This window comes from Amblyomma mixtum, chromosome 8, assembly GCF_055824585.1.
Source record: "Amblyomma mixtum isolate Tamu chromosome 8, ASM5582458v1, whole genome shotgun sequence".
Lineage (NCBI taxonomy): Eukaryota > Metazoa > Arthropoda > Arachnida > Ixodida > Ixodidae > Amblyomma > Amblyomma mixtum.
Window position 1 is genome coordinate 67,176,469 of NC_143019.1, and position 21,473 is coordinate 67,197,941.

General features: G+C 49.5%; 1 protein-coding gene across 1 annotated transcript; it reads left to right on the forward strand.

The window, feature by feature from the left end:
- Positions 1-1,632: 1,632 nt before the first annotated feature.
- On the forward strand, positions 1,633-20,426 carry LOC149332830 (uncharacterized). Its single transcript, XM_089557565.1, has 7 exons — positions 1,633-1,705; positions 1,847-1,892; positions 7,302-7,468; positions 8,823-8,876; positions 9,815-9,889; positions 16,680-16,886; positions 20,164-20,426. The coding sequence occupies exons 1-7, from the start codon at positions 1,633-1,635 to the stop codon at positions 20,424-20,426; spliced, it is 885 nt and encodes a 294-aa protein (XP_089413691.1).
- The last annotated feature ends 1,047 nt before the right edge of the window (positions 20,427-21,473 follow it).

The following is a 21,473-nucleotide window of genomic DNA, read 5'->3' on the forward strand; positions in this document are numbered from 1 at the left end:
CCCTGTGCGTGTGTATATATATATATATATATATATATATATATATATATATATATATATATATATATATATATATATATATATAGTTAAGCGATAACATATTCAGTAATATTCTAAATTGATCAACACCACAAAATAAATAAATTAAAATCCCCTGTGTCCCTTGGTTTCTGTGGCTGTTGGCTTCTCTCCTACGTATAACGAGCCCCTCATTCCCCTTCCCTTGTTTGCTTAATTGCTTAGCGAGGGCCTCGGTTCTGGAAGCCTTGACGCCATAGGAAGCATAACAGGGTCCTCACATAGCTTCCACCCCGTCGTTCGATGACGTTTCACGTCACACCAGCGGTAACTCAGGACGTACTACGTCCGCCGCTTACGAACGTGGGTGGCGCTGATGAACGCTCTCAAGGTTAGGTCATTTGTAAACATAAATACCCCCTAAAGCAGAAGATTTGGCAGCCGTCGCCGATGCTCAGTTCGTAGAGCACCGGACGCATAATTCGGAGGTCGTGGGTTCAGTTCCCACCGGCGGCATGTGGTTGTTTGTCCGTCTGCTTTTCTAATCAATTATCTTTAAGCGATAACATATTCAGTAATATTCTCCCTTGAGCAGCACCGCACAATAAATAAATATAAATAAAATCCCCTGTGTTCCTTGGTTTCTGTGGCTGTTGGCTTCTCTTTATATATATATGTGTTTATCAATACAAGCTAACTTGCGCAGCAAGAAAATCACCTGCAGCCTTTATATTTGTTCTTTTATTTACATATCTGCACCGCCATGAAGGCATAATTGCAAGGGGGAAAATACACAATCAATCGTACAGCATGTGCCAACTTTTCCTACAGGACAGGAAACAATCTATGGCAGATGATGAAAAAGAGCGTCAACAGAGCATTCACATCAGTCAATTGTTCGGGAAAGGACAAGAAGAGGAAGAGCAGAAAAACAGCAGCTGAGCATGCGTGCATATCGCAATTCCGGCAACAGTGTGAAAAGACAATTTGAACACATTAGTTCGGCATTTTATTTCACGTATTTTCCAGTCGCGGTCGCGCCTTCTGGATGTAAAATGAGGCGGCAGCAAATAAGTTTCGGGGTAAATAGCAGTTATCTTGGAACAAATGCGGTAAAGGAATTCTAACTTTATTCGTAAACGGTGCTCCTCCAGAGAGTTCCAGTTCAGCTCCTGCTTAATACTGTTGCTTCGATAATTAAAACAAAGCCGCCGCGGTGGCTCAGTGGCTATGGTGCTCGGCTGCTGGCCCGAAAGACGCGGGTTCGATCCCGGCTGCGGCGGTTGAATTTCTTTGGTGGAGAAATTCGAGGCCCGTGTACTGTGCGATGTCAGTGCACGTTAAAGAACCCCAGGTGGTCGAAATTTCCGGAGCCCTCCACTACGGCGTCTCTCATAGCCTCAGTCGCTTTGGGACGTTAAACCCCACAAACCAACCAAACCAACCATAATTAAAACAATATTTGTTGGTGACAAACTGCGCCGCACGATTCTGAACGCGTTCCAGCATTTGCAGGTATAAGGTCGCTGATGTCAAGGGCTATCGAAAGGGGCATCAGCGCCACAAGCCAGAACGGAAGCCGAAAGTCAAGAAGCAACGGACGGCACCCACACGATGCGGGCTGCCGATACCAGACTCGCCACCTCTGGCCAGAAGCAAGCAAGGCCCCACAAAGAAGTCGCGACCGGTTTGTTTACATTTCACTAATTGACTTCACGCTTTGACTTGGTGCGGGCCTTGAATCAAGCCGCCTGGAAGGTCCGAGGCATGACGAAATCTTGCTTCTTTCAAATGTGTAACTTTTCTTTTTCTTTCTTCTTTCACACAGGAAGCTTCCAATCATCCAGCAACATTAGCGTCTTCCCTTTAGCGGCGTAAGTGAGACGGGCGTTTTGTATAATCGAATTTATACTTGCGCGAGCACGTTTTTGCGCTGGTCTTTCTCTTTGGGCGTCCGTGATACGACTCTTAATACTTAAGTTAACTGCTTGAAGCCGAAAGATCTCCGTGAGAAAACGTCTTGAAAAGCGACTAATGACGACCTGCAGTGACCCTTGGTGCTTTCGGAGATTTATCAAGAAACAGGTGTCCTTGTAAGCACTAGTTATCATCGTTATAGCTCACGGCTCTCGGCGAACATGTTTGAAATACGTGAATAAGCAACAAAACACAAGCATGGCTGTTGCTCGAGCCGGAATCAACGAAGCATGAAAACAGCGACCAGTTCATTTTTCTTGTTCGTTATCTGTCCAGTTTCCATGTTTAGCCTTGCCTAGCTTACGGATCAGTGTTTATTTCAGCCCCGACTGTAAATCGGTTAAGCAAATGAAACTGCGTGCTTCACACGGCTCGATTCCTCAGCGGCTATGACGCTGCATTTATGCTATTAGGTTCGTGTACCAATAATCGTGATCGCGGTTCCTTCTTATTTATGAATGCGAAGAACACTATGATTACGGTGCATATTGAAGAATCCAGGTGCAACCAAAATTAATCCGAAACCGTCCACAACAACGTTATTCTTCTACAAGGGTTATAGTGCGGCTTATAGTGGGGCCAGATCCGTTACTATTGTCAAGTAAAATGATGACGGTCCAAGATGCATGTACGAAGAGCCAGGTACGGAGCAGGCTGCAGTGGATCGTCATGTCTTAGCTTTGTAGCAGTCTGTGGTGCTCCCTTGCAGCACTCTTCAATAAGCGCCTGTCGAAGCGGCAAAACGCTTGCGCGCGGAATTTTCCACAAGCTCATGTTTGTGGGTGCGAGGCCAGCGCCGCAGCGGCGAAGGCGCAACCTTCGCGATGATAGCAGCGGTCTCGACGAAGCAAAACGGAGGCACGAAGTATTGTTGTGTCGTGATGCGGTGATGCTTATGTCGCGCCTGTGGTTCGGCACTACTCACACGGAACACCACAAAGCCGCCGCGGTGGGTTTGTGGTTATGGCGCTCGGCTGTTGACCCGAAAGACTTGGCTTCGATCTCGGCCGCGGCGGTCGCATTTCGATGGAGGCTTAATTCTAGAGGCTCGTGTACTGCGCGATGGCAGTGTACGTGAAAGAACCCCAGGTGGTCGAAATTTCCGCAGCTCTTTACGGCGTCCCTCATAGTCTGAGTCGCTTTGGGACGTTGAACCCTCATAAACCAAACGGAACACCACATTCATGCCACAGGTCTTACGAGTGTAAAGCCAGTATTCTGACAGAAATTCACAGGTGTTTCTGGAACTAAATTTCGGGAGCAGTACGCATAGTTTAAAGTTCGTCTGCCTCACGACTCAGCGCGCGGAACATGTCCCATTGGCTCTCCAGTCGACAAGCATGCTTGGCTGTGTAGTAAAGCGTAAGCCTCACTTGCTCCATTGAGCGAAAGCCAGTCTGTGCGTGTGTGTGTTTCAGCATGCGCGTGTGTGCGTGTCTGGAGTGGCATGAGTACTTCCGGGGATTATGAATGTTAAGTAGAGAAAGACCAATTCGGCATATATGGGCTGTAATTAAGCCATTAGCTATCGCAGCGCACGCCGCAGTGCGACGGCCTTCACAAGTTAGCGCGCAGATCAGAAGGTGTGCGGCGGCTAGGTAGAGCCATGCAGAGGTAGAACTGCCAGTTGCGTTGGATCGGATTACATCACGCAACAAGGCGCGGCGACTGCGGTCACAACGTGTACAGGCGGGCTTACGCTTTCTCACACGTAAGGAGTCTTAAGTGTCTCTGCCTACTTTTTTTTTCTCCGTCTTCCCCGGATGTACGAGGTTTGCTTTAGTAAAGCGGTGACGTAAAGCCCGAAGCGTATGCCATAGGGTTCTTACCATGAACACGCCAGTATGCGGCCACGCTCTTCGAAGCATCTTTCCCGGCCGCGAAGCGATGGACCTGGGGTCTGACCACAGCGTGATCGGCATCACAGTCCAAGGCTCCCGATATCGGGCTGTGCTGGGGACGGCGCGGATCACGGATTGTGACAAAATGAGAAAGTTTACCCAAGAACAAGAACAGGCGTCGGAGGAAGAATCGAGACGAGCTGAAACACAACTGACCTACAATGAATGGGCAAGGGACCAGAAGAAGACCCTCCAAAAATTTACCCAAGAAATCGCAACGACGTCGCAGACTCCGTACGTGGACGACAGACTGGCCCACATGTGGGCGGCCCGGCACTCGTTAACACGGCGGTGGAAACGTCAAAGACGCAACAGAAAGCTGGCCAAGCTCATAGCAGTCTTGAACAAACAGATCGCCGAGCACGCTGCCAAATTATGTAGGCAAAATTGGCTGAAGACCTGCGACGGCCTGCAGGGCAAGCTCTCGATGTGGAAGACGTGGTGTCTCTTGAGGCGCCTGATCGACCTGCTGAGTAGCAAAACTGCGACCAATCGCAGCCTCACCAAAGTATTGAACACGTACAAGGGAGACGGCCGCAGGCTCCTGGAGCACCTGAAGGCGAAGTACCTAAAGACAGAGAAGGGCCAGTACCCGGTGCCCGAGAGGCACAAGGACCCGACAACGAAGAGCTGGACAGTCCGTTTATCATGACGGAACTGTGGACAGCGATAGATGAAAGTAACAAGAGAAGTGCACCCGGCAGGGATGCCATAACTTACAAACTAGTCGGTAACATGAGCGGTACAGCGGCCCGCGGCCTCCTAGAGTACATCAACGAAGCCTGGGAGAGCTCGCGGCTGCCAAAGGAATGGAAGGACGCCGAGGTACGCTTCATTCCAAAGCCCGCCAAGGCCCTCATGATAGACAACATGCGGCCCATCTTCCTCACGTCCTGCGTGGGGAAGGTGACGGAGCGCATGGTCCTTCGCCGGCTGCAGAAGCACCACGAAGAAACAGATAATTTGCAAGAGACGATGTACGGCTTCAGGCAACATCTCAGCACCCAGGACGTAATGATCCACCTCCACGAACTGGTCGTCAAGCCAGTAACGAGGCACGCGCCTCGCGGGATTCTTGCCCTCGACCTGAAGGGAGCGTTTGACAACGTGTCCCACGCGAGCGTGTTGCAGAGTGTGAACATGTCCAGGTGTGGCCGAAAGACATTCGGTTACATAATTTCTGTCAAACTGAACGGCGACCATCAGGATAGGGGAGAAGTCGGACCCCGTCGAGCTCAGTGATAGGGGCACCCCTCAGGGATCGGTCTCGTCGCCCCTGCTCTTCAATATGGCCCTCCTGCCCCTGTCCGATCTACTCAAGGGAATCGAAGGCTTGGACCACGCGTTCTACCCCGACGATATTACGGTGTGTACGGCCCGAGCAGGGTCCGATGCCTGGACGGAGGAAGCCTTGCAGCGGGAGACAACGACCGTGCACGAGTACGCAAAGTCGTGCGGACTGAGCTCCGCTCCCCAGAAATCAGAGCTGCTCATAATACAATCGGGAAAATCCAAGAAGGAGCTGCCGCCGAACGTGACCGTCATCATTGACGGAACGGCCATCAAGCCAACACAGCAGGTTAGGATTTTTGGCCTACTACTTCAGAGCTACAGGAAGGCACACGCCGCCGTCACGAAGATCAAGACTACAACCGAACAGATACTTAGTATGATTCGGAGCGTATCTAACAGAAACCGAGGCCTTGAAGAGGACGATGCCATGCGCCTGGTACGCGCGTTCGTCGTGTCACGGGTTACCTACTCCGCCCCGGTATCTCCAGCTGACGAAGGCGAATAGGGACACCTTAAACACGATGCTTCGAAGGCAACGAAGCAAGCACTGGGCATGCCCATATACTCGTCCACGGAAAGACTGCTAGACATAGGCGCCCACAACACGGTGGACGAGCTCATCGAAGCCCACCTCTCTAACCAGAGAATTCGCAAAAGGGTTTGCTGGGCTGGCTGGTTCATTTCTTAATTAAAGAGTTAACTGCGTGAAAGGGTTAGGACACAGGGAGACACATTCACGACACTGAGAAGCATAGACTGACAGCTTTATTTTTCAGGAAAACGCAAGCCGTATTCTAGTGCTCTCTGTGACAAGCCGGCACATTGCACAAGATAAACTCGAGATTATGCCATCTTCGAATTCAACACTAAAACATAAAAATACATTAGTATAGCTATCACTGGGCCGTCCCTCCCTATCAAACTGGTGAAAAAGCTCTGCAATGCTTACATGGTTAATAAAAGTGATACCAATGAACTTGAAACAACTCACGGCAAGATGAATCGATCTTTCTAAAATTAACAATGCGCAAATCTGCCTACAGCACTTGAAGCTTGCGTCAATCGGAAATACCGTGAAAAACAACAAAGTACCAGGTCAAACCCAAGAAGAACGCACCATCTCTGCGACCCTTACAAGAAGGCTGCGTCACAGAAGTTACAGAAGCCTTTTACATAGGCGCATAAGACAAATGCGCCAGCAAGACGTCTATATCTCTGAGCTCGGAAGAATTCTCATTTTTGAATGGTTTCGTGTAGTTTGCCCTCTTGGCAAGTCTTTTGTCACTCTCTGTGAGGTTTGACAGACTTTGAGCCCAGGAAGAAACTTTGAGTAAGATTTTCCGGTTTGGATCGGTTTTCTTTGAGGCTCTTTTCTTCCTGTCTGGAAAACGCTATTTCCTTTGGTTCTGCCTTAGAGGTTTTCAAAGTTTTGTAGTAGCTTTAGTTCAGTTTGGAGGTCCTTGGAAGTATCACTGTGTTTTTAAGATTTACATTTCCTCGAGCTTTTTTCACCGTGTTTTTGACGAAGCCTTCTGAGATGGTGCACGAATGCTCGCTGTGGTTTTAGTTCATGACGTAGTGTTGTTCACTGTTTTCATTGTTTTGACGCCGCCTTCTAGTAAGGGTCGCAGAGATGGTGCGTTCTTCCTGGTTTTGACCGGGTACTATGTTGTTTTTCACGGTGTTTTCAATTGACGCAAGCTTCAAGTGCTGTAGAAAGATTTGGGCATTGTTAATTTTAGAAAGATCGATTCTTCATCTAGTCGTGAGTTGTTTCATATTTGTTGGTATCACTTTTAGTAACCTTTTAGTATCACTTTCTGCTATCCCCTCACCGCCGTGGTGGCTCAGTGGTTGCAGCGCTCGGCTGCTGACCCGAAAGAAGCGGGTTTGATCCCGGCTGCGGCGGCTGAATTTCGATGAAGGCGAAATTCCAGTGGCCCGTGTACTGTGCGATGTCAGTGACCGCCAAAGAACCCCAGGTGGTCGAAATTTCCGGAGCCGTTCACTACGGCTTCCCTCATAGCCTGAGTCGCTTTGGGACGTTAAACTCCCATAAACCATAAACCAAACCAAGACGGGACGTCGGCGCCTGCTTTTTGCATGTCCTAGGCGGAGCCTGGAGGCCCTCTTCCCATCGTCGTCGGCTCCCCGGCTGGGAGGCGCCTTGCCCCGGCTATACCGCACCGTTGCAATGGTGGCCGGTGGCGCCTTCCTCTTCCTCTGCCTCTGCGTCCGATTCATGGCGTTCGACGACGACAGCGGCGGCGCACCGCGCTGTGAGTGGCTGCTCTCGAGGGCTGCTGATTCGAGCGTCGTCCTGAACAAAAGCTGCATATGCGATGTAGTGTGTTTTGATTTTGGCTGCTGGCTCAGGCTAGGGAAGGTGTCAGAGAAGGGACACCTTGGGAAGCATAGCCTCTTAGAAGGCATACAGCTGGAGAGACAAGATTCGAAAATTTCCCGGGACGGGATAGCCGTGGCTGGCAGTAGATAGGGATTACTGGGTATGTGTACATATATGGCATTCCGCATTAGGTCGCTATTTTTGAAGCGAAAGCTTCACTACGGAACCTCATGCTTCTATCGCCGTGTGCCTAGTTATTATCACCTTCAAATGACCTTGAGCTTTGAAAGCAAAGGAAAGGCGCATAAAAGGCCCCCTGGGACAGTGGGCACCTTAGTCACGCTTTAGGCTATACGAAACCAATGGAATGGGAGCTTGGAAAGAAAGGAAAGGCGCATAACTTCCCTCGGAACAGTGGACACCTCAGTCGTTCTTTAAGCTACGTGGCGGTAGTGGCAGAAGTGCACTGCATGCTTTGGCATTGACAACGTTGTGCCAGAAATGCGGCACTGAAGCCATAGGCCGTTGGCGTTCATTCTGTTCATTGGAAATGCGCATAACTGGCTCCCTGGGTCAGTGGACGCCTGAATCGCGCTGACAGGTACGTGGGGTGGTGAGAGATAGAGCTGGGGGCTGCATCCGTTCGCGCTGACAACGTTGTGGCAGGCACGCGGCTGGGTCAGCGAACTCTCGCTATGAACCATTCACTGCCACCTGGCAGGGTGGGTGCGCTGACTATCCAGTCTCCAGAACGTACTCAACGTTACACACGCTAAGCCGTTTATAGCTGCCCGATACGCCATACTTATCGCTCTCTAACCAGGTTCAGCACTAGTTGAACAGCAGCTAATTTTTTCTACCCCAAGAGGTGCGATAAGGAATCGACGGAAAAACCTACAAAAACATGTCCAGCCCCTAATCTGAGATATGCACATACCAGCAAAGTAGATGTGAAGGTTCAGTTGCAACTTGCAGACACCATGCCTGGTTGAATTCTAGCACATTTACTTCTGTAGTGAGCTACACATGCACACGCGCGCACGCGCAGACAGAAAAAAAATTGCCAAGACTTGTCCAAGAGCCATTTGTCATGAAGTTGACGTAAGCCAGTTGCTGATAGTAGTCAGGTTTATGCAGCTTCTACTTTTTTTTTATAAGTGTGACAGTTAATTCGTTTTTGAACATGCAGGGCTTTAAAGCTCCGCTGTGTATTCTTTGTTTTCTTTCCATATTGCACGCTTTGTTACCCGGCGCTGTGGCCTACGCAATATTTTTGGCTACTCGAGGCGCCGGGAGCGCCATCTGTTCAGGAGGCGGCGACACCGGCGTACCGGAAGCGAGTAAGTATTGCGCTTCCGTTTTCGCTGTCCGGTCTTCTTTCTGACCCCGTTCAGACGAACATTGTAGGCCGCCGCGGTGGCTCAGCGGTTATGGTGCTCGGCTGCTGACCCGAAAGACGCGGGTTCGATCCCGGCCGCGGCGGCTGGAATTTCTTTGGAGGAGAAATTCTAGAGGCCCGTGTACTGTGCGATGTCAGTGCACGTTAAAGAACCCCAGGTGGTCGAAATTTCCGGAGCCCTCCACTACGGCGTCTCTCATAACCTTAGTTGCTTTGGGACGTTAAACCCCATAAACTAAACTAAACTAAACATTGTAGATCGTGCCACGTGTTGTCACTGGACCAGCTACACCACGTGACCGGCGCCAGGCTTCGGCGCGTTAGAAAAAAAAATGACTGAGGCTTAACTTTGTTAAGCCTGGAGAATGCGAAGCATCATCGTGTCGCGTAATTTGGAGGCGCACAACCACAGCGACGGCGCGAGGTGGGCCCCCGTTTCTCCTCTGTCGTGACGTCATCGTGTCACGTGGTGTGACGTCATGTATCACGTGATTTGGAGGCGCACAACCACAGCGACGGCGCGAGGTGGGCCCCCGTTTCTCCACTGTCGTGACATCACCGTGTCACGTGGTGTAACGTCATGTATCACGTGATTTGGAGGCGCACAACCACAGCGACGGCGCGAGGTGGGCCCCCGTTTCTCTACTGTCGTGACGTCATCGTGTCACGTGGTGTGACGTCATGTATCACGTGATTTGGAGGCGCATAACCACGGTGAAGGGCTGAAGTGGTAGCTAAAGTAGTATGCTTCGCATAAAAGAAACAGGCAGCACTAGGGCGACAGCTTTTGCTGGGTTTAGCGCGTCGCGCAGGAGATCACTTGGTAATTTATTTCGTATTGAACTACTCAATTCTCACATTCTCTGCTTCGGTCCGCAGCAGCAAGCACTTGGAACCGATCACTTGGTCGTCGAAAGGCCGACACACGTTTGCCTCACACCGATGTCACTGCAGGTGAGTGGAAATCGTGAACGGACGTGCAGAGAGGCAGGATCAAGCGCGTAGCTCGGTAGCCTCAACCGGGGCTTGTTGCAAGGGCGCTTGGCGCACTGGCTCTCAACCTGATCCACTGTGTAGAATGTCTTAAGCACAATGTGAAACAGTTTAAAGGCGACCGTTCTGGATGAGCAGCCCCAATAATTCGTCGGTCTTTAACTGTCTTTGAAAACGGGCTGAGGCAACCGCCAAACCTAGGGAAAGGAAAACGCGACCTGTGGTACAAACATGTCATGATGGTGACAATCCGCGTTGGTGGCACTATAATATCTATTTATTTCATTTATTTATCCTTTACCGACACCTACAATGTGACAATCAATCCGGGGGATGGGGGTGGGGGGGGTGTTCGACACATATATGCTGGTAAATGGCAAAAAAACAGCACTGCCTTGTAGAAAATAAGTTAAAGGAATAACGAACATCCTCGCAGTACAGATATATGTGCAGAACTAAGGGTACATAGTAGTAGTAGTCGTAGTAGTAGAAGACCTTTATTACACCATAATTTACAGGCCGAGCATATCGACCACCTGGGCGACCAGAAGTCGCTGTTCTTCCTCCCCTCCAGCGCCAAGCCAGTCGAGCCAGGTGGTGATGGATAAAGAAGGTGGGGGGTAGGAACCCGACTGCTGAGCAGCCGGGCAATAGAAGAGGCAATGGGCCATGTCCGCATAGATACAGGGGCAGTTGGGACAGGAAGGGTCCGATCGACAGCGATAGAGAAAGAGGCGGGATGGTGTGATGACTGCATTCATCTGGATGCGCCGAAGAAGGCGAGCCTCCGGCACCGTGAGTGATGGATGAGGGGGAGGGTAAAGGCGTTCGTCGAGGCGGAGCTCGAGGTAGGCCTCTTTTATGGTGCGGCGAATTGTAAGTCCACCGTCCTCCGAGGCCGTGGGCCAGGGGATGGACGGCGCCCGGAAAAGTGTGTCGCGGGCGAGCTGATGGGCCAGCTTTATTGTCGTCAATGCCTGAATGCCCATTGACCCAGCGGAGGAAAACGATGGAAGGCTGCAGTGCTGAGACCGCTCGTTCGACCTCCTGTTGGAGAGAAGGGGTTAGGGTGTGTTTGTGTACGTGGTGTATAGCGGCTTGTGAGTCTGAATAGACTGTGTACTCTTGGAGAGAGGGAAGGAGGGCAAATGACTGGAGTGCATGCGGAATGGCGAGGCATGAAGCCTCAACTGTCTAGTTCGCCTACATAAATGGTTATTGTAAAACAAAAACAAAACACCAACGCAGTGCACATGTAAATACTGATGTAATGGTACATAAAAACTTCAAATGTGTGTTTAACGCAATTATGCTGTTTAAACTTTTGAAAATACAATAAACGTCAGGATACAAACCTTTTTCGATAAATATCATGTAATCAGTCATATGCAGTATGGATTTCAAAAAAACAAATCTACAGAATCAGCCCTGCTTAACATAAAGAATGAGATAATAACAAATTTTGAACAAAGACAATATACGCTTGGATTATTTCTAGATCTACGCAAAGCATTTGATTCTGTGTGTCACGATGTCCTCCTAGTTAAACTGAACAGGTATGGGATCCGCGGAATACCACTAGAATTAATAAAAAGCTATCTGTCAAACCGGTATCAATATGTCAGTTTTAATAAATATACATCTCCAGTTCTGCGAGTTAAAAGAGGCGTTCCACAGGGATCTATTCTCGGGCCCTTGCTGTTCATAACATACATAAATGATTTATGCTCTATCCCTTATACCCCAAAACTAATCATGTATGCAGATGATACCAACGTCTTTTTCTCTAGCCATTCGCTCCCGGAAATTGAACTTGCTGTCAATAACTATTTGCTCCACTTGTCTACTTGGTTAAGCACAAATAAATTATGCTTGAACATTGAGAAAACCTAATACATATTGTTTGCACCACTAAACAAGCCTAGGAATTCTGCCATAGATATTCTGTTTGATGGTAAAGGAATAGCTCAAGTCAAAGCCCAGAAATTTTTAGGTGTGTGGTTTGAGGAAAGCTTATCATGGAATTCTCATGTCAGCCTCATAGCTGACCTTAGTAAAACAATTGGCTGCTTCTTTAAGATTTTCCCACTCATCCCTCAATGGTTACGGACTGTTCTTTATTACTCACTCTTTTATTCCAAGCTTTCCTACTGTGCTTTAGTCTGGGGTACTACTACAAGTCACAACTACACAAGATTAATTAGCCTGCAAAAAAAAGTGTTAAGAATGTTTGAGCAATATCACGGCCCACCGGAATTACTGCGTACAAGACCGCTTTTTCTGAAATATAAAATGTTAAAGGCCAATCAAGTTTATGATTTCAAATTATTTCAGCACATAAAAAAAGCGAAGCTTTACAGTGTACGAAACTCTAGTGCAGCTCCTGCATACTCACTTCGTAGGGAAACATTACGGCCACCCAAAGTAAGGACGAATTATGGGCGACAACTTATTGAATATCAAACAGCTAACCTTCTGAACAAAATACAAGAATTAACAAATCTGAGTGCTAATGTCTCTAAGAACACGCTTAAAGCTCTGCTGCTCGAAAATAACTTAGAATTCAATTAATCTGCGATGTTTCTGTCCATAGTTTCATTTTCTGGGAGTGCATTATCGTTTTGAACCTTGCTGGCTGTTGTGTGTTGCTATTATGATTTTGCTATCATGTTGCTAAACTTGCAACAACCATGTTTCAGAATTGTGTACTTGCTTGTGCTTCTTTGTACTAAGTATTCTGTGTTGGCATGCACGGTCTATTGTTTGCTACATACGCGTTTTCTTTTTCTTTTTTTTTCTCGCATAATTTATTTACCCTTTTCTTCCCTCAGTGCTGTGACTTTTTTCTTATTTCCCCCCGAAGACCTTGGTGTGGAACTTTTTGTGTAAAACTATGTTAAATGACTGTTTGTGCCAAACTGTATGCGGGGCAAGAGCCACCGTCAGGCGTTCCGCCTTTTGCTCTTGCTCCTCTTTCTGTATCAGAAAGGAAACAAATAAATCAAATAAAAAAAAATCAAAATATAACATAAAACAAGTTACACTGTGAAACTGACGAAGTCTGACAGCTTTGCACATATAAAGCTTCGAATATAACAATGAAATCACGTGACCTAGCTCAAAGCAGAATAGAACGACTCGTTTAATTAGATAGCCATAACAAAGGGCGGCAAACGGTTCCATTGATGAATAGTTTTCTGAGAAAAAGGGTTCCTGTATGCTGCCGTCTTGTATTTATATCCACGTACCCGTTGATCGTGGTCAAGGCTTGTGGATACGTAATATGATTTGAAGATATGTTTCGCGTGGAATCTCATTGTGGGAGTAGTATATATATTATGGAAAAGTCTGAGCATTAGCTTGATTCTGCGGTGGTCTAAACATTCCGAAATTAGAACCTTTTGACGTATTGTACTGAGTTTACGGTGTTTAAATGACTTTCCAAGTACGTATCGAGCCGCTAAGGTCTGAACTTTCGGAAGTTTTTCATTATCAGCTATGGCCGGCGGATGTCATACCGTGCTATCATACTGCAATACTGACCGCACTTAAGTTTCGCAAATAAGTTCTGAGGCAGCTTGCTTGAAAGGAACGCGTGTTTCGGCGGAGACCCTTATAAAAATGGTCTATAAACAGTCTATAGACTTCTCATTGACTCTATGGACTTCCTATAGATATTGCTTTTTGTCTATTAATAGTCTATAGACTGTCTATAGGTGGTGTGCACTGGCGCCCAGCCGCACCGCGGCGCTGCGGTGCGCCGCCGCCGGCCGCCATGATTGAGGTGCACGTAGCAGACGAACTCCTGCTCCGCAAGCATCATCATCATCATCAAAACGTTTATTTCCACCGAAATGAGACTCCTTTTTGGACCCCCCGGCACGCAGACCTAAGGGAGCCCTACTTAGGAGCCTCGCAAACTAAGGTCTGGTGAAGACACATTGTCTCTTCACGGCCTCAGCCGCCAGGCGGATGGCTTGTTGCTGCTTAGCGGGGTCCTCGCTCCGCAGCAAGGTCTCCGCAAGCATTGCTTCCTTCGCGTGTCGTGTTCAGACTACCATTTGGAACCCGCGCGCATCGCAGATTCGGCCGGTAGTCGCTGGGCGCGATGGTCGCACGTAACTACATCGTAAACGAAAGCCACTTCGACTGGGCAGCTGTGCTTGTTATCGTGCTGCTCGAGCCTATCGCCGATTATGTCCTGTGTGGGAATCCTCTGCCGCAGCAGAGGAGTCCTCTCGGTGGGAGTCCTCACGAGTCCGAATCTTTGTTACCGCTCAGGAGCAGTCGTTCTTCTGCCTAAAAGTAGTCATAGATTGTTACAACGGGCGCTCATGCATAAAGCAGCCAACTGTGCTAGGTAGTTCACTTTTGCACTGTGCGCCCCGTGTTGACAAAATTCGACCCGAGAGTACCTGCTAGCTTACACTTGATAGTCCGCGTTTCGTCAGTGTCGTGTCTCTTTTTCTCGTCAGCATCTGTCAGCACAGCGCACGGGGCTAAAATATGTGAGCCGTTCTGGTAAGGATAGAGATTGCCGCGCCAGCTCGCGAGCTTGCGGTATCACCCCGACGCAAGCGCTTATTTCACCATCGTCCACGATAAAAAGAGGCTGAGTGGGTGGCCACGGCTCCATCGAAAAACGAAGCGCATGCCAAAAGAATCTATTTCGAGACAAGAGTACACACGAGGTCACATCATTTCATTCAACATTTAGGCCAACTTTTGTGGCTGTCTTGCGCTTTTTTAGGGTGTGCTTCGTGCAAGAACTTGGCAGGTCAACCTAAAATTAAAATCTGAAGTAATATATCAAGATCAGATATGTAGTGCATCTAGGAAATCAGCGGCTCTACGCAGGTACACGCAGTCTCCAGTTATGCAAAGAGAACCGCAGACGCGCCGCAGCTGTCCAGTGGTGCCGGGTCCCCGATCTCTTCCTGGCGAATGTGCCTGAAATACATGCGGCTCTCCGGTTTCACGGAAGCGCTGCTGTCATTGACTGCTATCAGAGCTTATATCCCAGAATCGAGGGGAACTGAACATGCGACCAACTTTCGTCGCTGCGCCCGTTTCCTCGACGGGCTCGAGCAGCGCGATAACAGGCACAGCTGCCCAGTCGAAGTGGCTTTCGTTTACGATGTAGTTACGTGCGACTATCGCGCCCAGCGACTACCGGCCGAACCTGCGATGCACGCGGGTTCCAAACGGCAGTCTGAACGCGACACGCGAAGAAAACATGCTCGCGGAGCAGGAATTCGTCTGCTATGTGCACCTCAAACATGGCAGCCGGCGGCGGCGCGGCTGGGCGCCAGTGCATACCACCTATAGACAAAAGTCGACTTAAGTATATGGTCATAAATCTATAGATTGTCTATAGACTGCCTATGACATTTGTACTGTACATAGACTGTTCTCTAGGATTTGTCTCTAGACAGTCTGTCACAAAGTGCGCGCATGCTTTATTTTTCTTCTTTCTTCCCCGACCAAAGTGGCCACGGCTGGCCACGGCGCCGGTGGTATGCGGGCATGTCGCGACGCAGCGGCGATGATTTTGCCTCCCCCCGCGTGGGCGGTTGACCCCTCGCGACGCTGGGGGGTCAAGGCTACGCCGCCCCCTCCTCAAGATTATCCCCGGGAAGCGAGTGCTTTCACGAGGGGGGGGGGAAGCGGCCGGTGAATGCCCTAGCACCCGTCCCAACCTTGGGAAGTTAACATCGCTCCTCGTTAGGACCATACCTTTCCTTCGCGTCCCCTTCAGTTTCTTCTTGTTTCTTCTCCCCCCTTCTCAACATCTATAAATCGTTGGTGCACGGGGCCGAGAGGATTCGTTTGCTTTTGTTTGTTTTTTTGTTGTTTGTCACGGGAACGCGGTGGCGGGAAAATCACGACCGAGTTAGTTGGCTTGGAGATTTCGGTGCGGGCGGACGTGTGTGAGGTCAGCCAGGGAAGTGGTCGGCAAGCGAGCCTAGGCGGTGTCTGACGCGTAGAGCGCGGCGACGGCGGCCCCGAAAGACGCGTGGAAGACGCGTGACCCGTGGCCCCAAGTTCGCCCGTATCCGCAACCCCCCCATCAGCACCGCGCGCTTCCGCAGCCCGACGCTCCCTGCGACCGGACCTTGCCACTACGCAGCTAAGCCACCGTTTCTCACCACTCGCTCTGCTCTTTTCTTTGTTCTGTCGCTATTCTCGTCCTATTTTGTACATTTCTTTAATCGTGTAACCTTGTTGTATAGTTCTCGCCCTGTTGTTTTCCTTCTTCTTGTTAATAGTTTGTGTTTGTGTTCTGATTTTGTGCTTGTTGTTCGCATCGCGCCTGTGCATTACCGCTATTTTGCTTGGCTTGTTTCGTAACCGTTGTTCGTGTTCTTACCCGAGTAAAAGGGTTGCTAAGAAACTTGCCTATACGCCTCATCCCTCCGGTCAACGGCTAATCAGGCGTGGCCCTTATCGCCGGTCAGCAGTCTAACCTCATCTTCCGCACGCGGGGTGGAGAAGTTTGTCGCTCCACCCCCTCCTAACTTACGGAGAGTGCAGTGGTGGGCAGGTTGGCCCTATTAATTATAACTTCGGCGCCAATCAAACATCAAGCCGCCCACGATATCGTGACACAGTCTATAGACTTTAGAGACAGAAGTCTAAAGACACTTTATAGACTGTCTAAAACTTTTTTGTAAGGGGAAATCCGAAGGATTTGCAGGCCTTTCTAAACGCGCACCTTAAATCGGCGCGAGGGAACGCAACTGGGCCAAAGAAACGTGCTTCGGTGCAGCGCAGGACCCCCGCTGCTCGTCGGCCGAGCGGCGTCCCTGCTCACTCCGGGACATGGTGTTCACGGTGCACTACTCCCAGCACGGTGCGCACGGAGGTTCCTGCGTGCAGCTGGCGTCGGAGGCGAGCCGCTGCCTGGCGGGGCTGAACCGCTTCCGGACAGTGCGTGAATGCGAGGCTGCTTGCTCTCGTGAGTTATCGGCCGACGGTTTGTCGGAGGCCACTCTCCCGAGTACCGAACCTGCACTTGTGTCGGTGAACGAGACGGAGCGAAAGGCGGATCGCGCGCCTGCAGCCTTGGCTGGAAATTCCTCATCCAAAAGGCCACTGTGTCGTGTATATAGGTATAGTGAAGCTCTTGTGGCGCTCCTGTAGACTGCGGAATGAATAGGACGAGGGTTGTTGTTAGCACGCGATACCATAGAAGCCTCGTTCGAGTAAAAGCCCGGCGTCTGGCGTCTAACACTTCGTCGGGGTGTGAAACAGAATAGGCCGCGAGCGGGATTCGAGCCGGCGGCGCGAACAGATCCGCCACGGTGGCTCAGTGGTAAGGCGCTCGTCTACCGAGCCGGAGTACCCGGGTTCGAACCCGACCGCGGCGGCCGCGTTTCGATGGAGGCGAAACGCAAGAGGCGCCCGTGTGTTGTGCGATGTCAGTGCACGTTGAAGATCCCCAGGTGGTCAAAATTAATCCGGAGACCTCCACTACGGCACCTGAAATGAAATGAAATGTTTATTCGGCCATATTTACAATATGCCTTCTTGCCTTTCTTCTTGCAATATGCCTTTCTCTCTTTCTTCTTTCACCCCCACCTTCCTTCATTTCCTTACGGCGCGGTTCAGGTGTCCGCCGAGATCTGCGAGACAGATACTGCTCCAATTCCTTTCCTAAAAACCAATTTTAGATCAGCTTCTTTGGCTGCAGCATTAGACCACTACGCCATAGCCGTGGCCTACCAACCGACCCTTCTAGCTACTTTAGCCTGTCTTCTTCTTCTTCACCTCTTTATAATGGCACATACCCACGTGGGGGGATCTCCCGTGTTGTGCTTTGTATGTCGTCGTCTTCAACTGTCTTCTTCTTCCAGACGAAATGTGCAAAATTCTGGGAGGCACTTTGTTCTTCCTAAAGTGCGATGAGGCGAAAGCCATTTCCGCCCCCTGTTACTATGGTGATGACGTCATAGGTGACGTCACGCGCATGTGCCGGCAGCTGCCAGGATGGAGTCGAAGCGGCGGTGGGCGCTACATATATAGACTGTGGTGATGACGTCAAGGTGGCGTCATGCGCATGCCCAGTGCATTTTCTCTTACGACATACTACGCCATGATAACGTCATCAGCTTTTGTTCATTGCTGTTTAATTTTTGAAATAATTACGTGTTACGACATACTACGCAATGCCAATGACATCATCAGCTGTTATTTATAATTTATATTTACTGAAATAATTTTAAATTAATTACTTTTAATTCATTCCACGTTATGACTTACCACGCCATGTTATTGACGTCATCAGTTTTTCATTGACAGCTTAGGTGTGACAGTTTCGTGTTACGACCTACTACGCCATGTAAATGACGTCATCAGTTTTTAATTAATTTAAAGCTTAGGTACGACAATTTAGTGTTACGAAATACTATGCCATGTTGATGACGTCATCATTTTCACAGCTAGGGCGGGACGACTGCGGACGCACACGCCGGCGAGTCACGAGCCTATACAGGCTTTCGCCTTAGAAAAGGCGCAATGAAGCGCCATCTGACGTGCGCAATGGAACGGCGGAAGATTTCACCCACCGCAGCAGGGTCGCACGAAGCAACAAAGAAAGCTTGAGCCACAGTGTGCGCGCTATCACATTCGGATGCAACTGTTACATTGATCGTAGGCGCAATTTTTTTCCAGAGGCTTGGTGTTTGGCAACTTTTGAAGCGAAATGCTTCACTACGAGGGTCGCAGCCGAGCTTCGCGTGAGCCGTGCACCGGTGCACAGATTTGCCAGTTCTGCGCATGCGCGAAGCCAAGTGACGTCACACATGGCGCAGGTGGCCGAAGCCGTCGCCGCCGACTCCGTCTCCTGACCTTTAGCCGCAGCCGCGCGCTACTGCGCATGTGCGCCGCCGCTGCCGCTGCGCGCGCTACTCCTCGCCACCGTTTGACCTTTTGATGCAGCCGTGCGCTACTTAGAAAGAAACTAAAAAACAAAGATAAAAAATAAAAATAAAAAAATAAATATGAAAAAGAAACAGTGCGCCAGGAAACGCTTTCGCCCTACAGCACTTTAGAGAGCCAAAGTGCCCCCTGAATTTTGAACCGCGCCAATTTCCGTCTCCTCCTCCGCCTAAGCACTGGCAGTGTGTGGACGGCCGAACGCCTCCACCGTTATCGTGGTGCTCCCAGTGCATTGTGCGCAAACTGCGACAGCCATGACTTCAAACCAAGTATAACTGGAGCTTTTCGCTTGTATATCCAGACTTAACCAGAGCTAAGCCACTGCCTAATTTTTTTTTGCATGAATTCAGGGGTGAACTCGGTCAGCTAATGCATGCGGGACAGAAATTAATTCAAAGGAAACAGCAGGGAAACAGTGGGACGAAAAGAGGAGACAGAGATGAAGTATTTTGGTTCTCTTGCCTACTCGTCCCGTTGTCGTAGCGATGAATTTCTCCCATTCCGATTAACTTTCAAGCTGCACTGTGCGTTCCAAGTAGTTGTACACGGTGGAAGGTCTCGAGTTGGAAGACGAACCTTTCAATGAAAACTGTAGTTATCAGCCTCGTGATGTGCTGCCTTTGTCAAGAATGTGCAACCCAACGGGTTCGTTCCTCAGGTCTGTCGTGTTCTTCAGTACCTCACCTTAGGATTGGACGTGTGAGGACGAAAATTTTTCTCCGTCAAAAGATTAATAGATTGATATTCTTGTTTAATAGTTTACCAGGTAAAAATAAACTGAAGCTTCCGGAGTGCATTAAGCGTCCTCTAGTGCGAAGGACTCGGAACGTTCATGAACATTCACTTACTCTCCTTTTCGCCAAAACTAACAGTTTTAAATACAGTTTTTTTCCCTAGAACAGTGCAAGATTGTAATTCGTTACCGGAATCTGTTTTTTCCTCGCAAAATTTTTCTGATGCGTTAAATCGTCTACTTGCCTGCTAATATTGCTTATATGTATGTTTTGTATCCGTGTGCTGCTAATATTTAATAATTTTATTCTATTGGTTATGTAACAATGTAAGTTCACTCCTGCTTGGGCCAAGCAGTGGCCTGCAGTATTACGAAATAAATAAATAAATAAAATTTTCATTCCTGGCAAAGCAGAATAGGCCTCACACGACGCTCCAGAAGTAGAACCGGTGGTTGGGAAATTTTTTGCAAAGTTGTAACTGACAGAGACTTCTAGGACATGCCGGTGCTACGACACAATCGAGTGTGATGCTCTTTAGTCGCGCGATCACGCTTCTTGCAGATTCGACGCTATCCAGCACCCAAACTTCAACGGGGACGGCGCATCTCGGTTCACGGCGACGACGATGCGACGTCGGCCCTTCGTTCAGACCGTGCTCCCTGGGCCAACGGCGATCGTCAGATTTCGTCTTCGAGGACGGACGCTGCGTGTCGCTACACGGAAGCTGCACGGACGGGGGTTTCTCCACACTCCGAGAATGTCGATTCGCGTGCCTTGAAGAACAGCTGACGGCAGAGGGGGATGCCGAAACGCAACCGGACTAGGTCGCAGCGTATGCTGTCCAAGTCTTGAACATGTCCAGTATACCCAGACTGCTTCACGCGCCATCGGTGATGCCGACAGAGCTTGTTCTGAGGTTGCCCTGGTCATAGCCATCGAGGTGAACAAGAAGTGACAAAGATTCACTTTGACTACTTAGGAGGAGGAGGAGGAGGAGAAAACATTTATTATAGCACTGTACATAGATTGGGAAAGGGAGCTGTGTTGGTAGTTGACTTGGGTGGCAGTCCCTATTCCGGGACGCCATTGACCGCCGCCGCTGCCCGTGCTCTCTGGACCAGGTCCCGCTGGGCCTCCAGGTCCGAGCTGGACAGGGCCGCCTCCCAGCCCTCCCTAGTTGGCTGACTTATAACTGCTATATTTGTATTTTACTGGCAGGCCCACACCATGTGGTATAGGTCAGCATACTGCCCGCAGAATTTGCCCCTGCCCGTGAACGTCGGGTCAACGTGTTTTAGTAGGGTGGGATTTAAGAAAGAACCGGTTTGGAGCCGTCTAAGGTGGCACTCCTCGGTTCTGTCGAGACCCTTGGCGGGTCCCGGGAGTACCCTAACGTTCTTGAGACCCTCAGGTAGACCTCTACAAACTTACCGCCGCCGCTGCATTGAGGTGTCTTGGGGAGAAGTCCAGTTAGAAATGAAGTGGTCTGTATAGGGGTTATAAAAACAAGGTGTGTGTGCCTGAATATGAAGTCCCCGGAGGAGGCAATAAAAAATAGAGGACACGCAAGCTCCGTCTTAAGAATATGGCGCGATAGCGTATTGGGTAAATTCCCATATATGCAGATAGTCATTACCTACCTTACATTCATAGATCCTTGGGAGTCCTCATACCGCTCCTGGTGCAGTGGTGCAGCGGTTAAGCGATGCGCCACTGCACTGTGATGGAGGGTGCTCCCACCGGTGGGACTTAATTGTGCGGTCCAGGTTGCTTTCACCGAGCGACCCATCTTTAGGTTCTGTTTTGGTTTATGGGGTTTAACGTCCCTAAGCGACTAAAGATATGAAGTACGCCGTAGTGAAGGGCTCCAG

Bases quoted from the DNA above. Each gene is read 5' to 3' on its own strand.
- LOC149332830 (XM_089557565.1), top strand. From the start codon at position 1,633: ATGCGGGCTGCCGATACCAGACTCGCCACCTCTGGCCAGAAGCAAGCA. The intron at 1,893-7,301 runs GTAAGTGAGACG...TGCATGTCCTAG, and splicing joins AGCGTCTTCCCTTTAGCGGC to GCGGAGCCTGGAGGCCCTCT. The intron at 9,890-16,679 runs GTGAGTGGAAAT...ACTGGGCCAAAG, and splicing joins TCACACCGATGTCACTGCAG to AAACGTGCTTCGGTGCAGCG.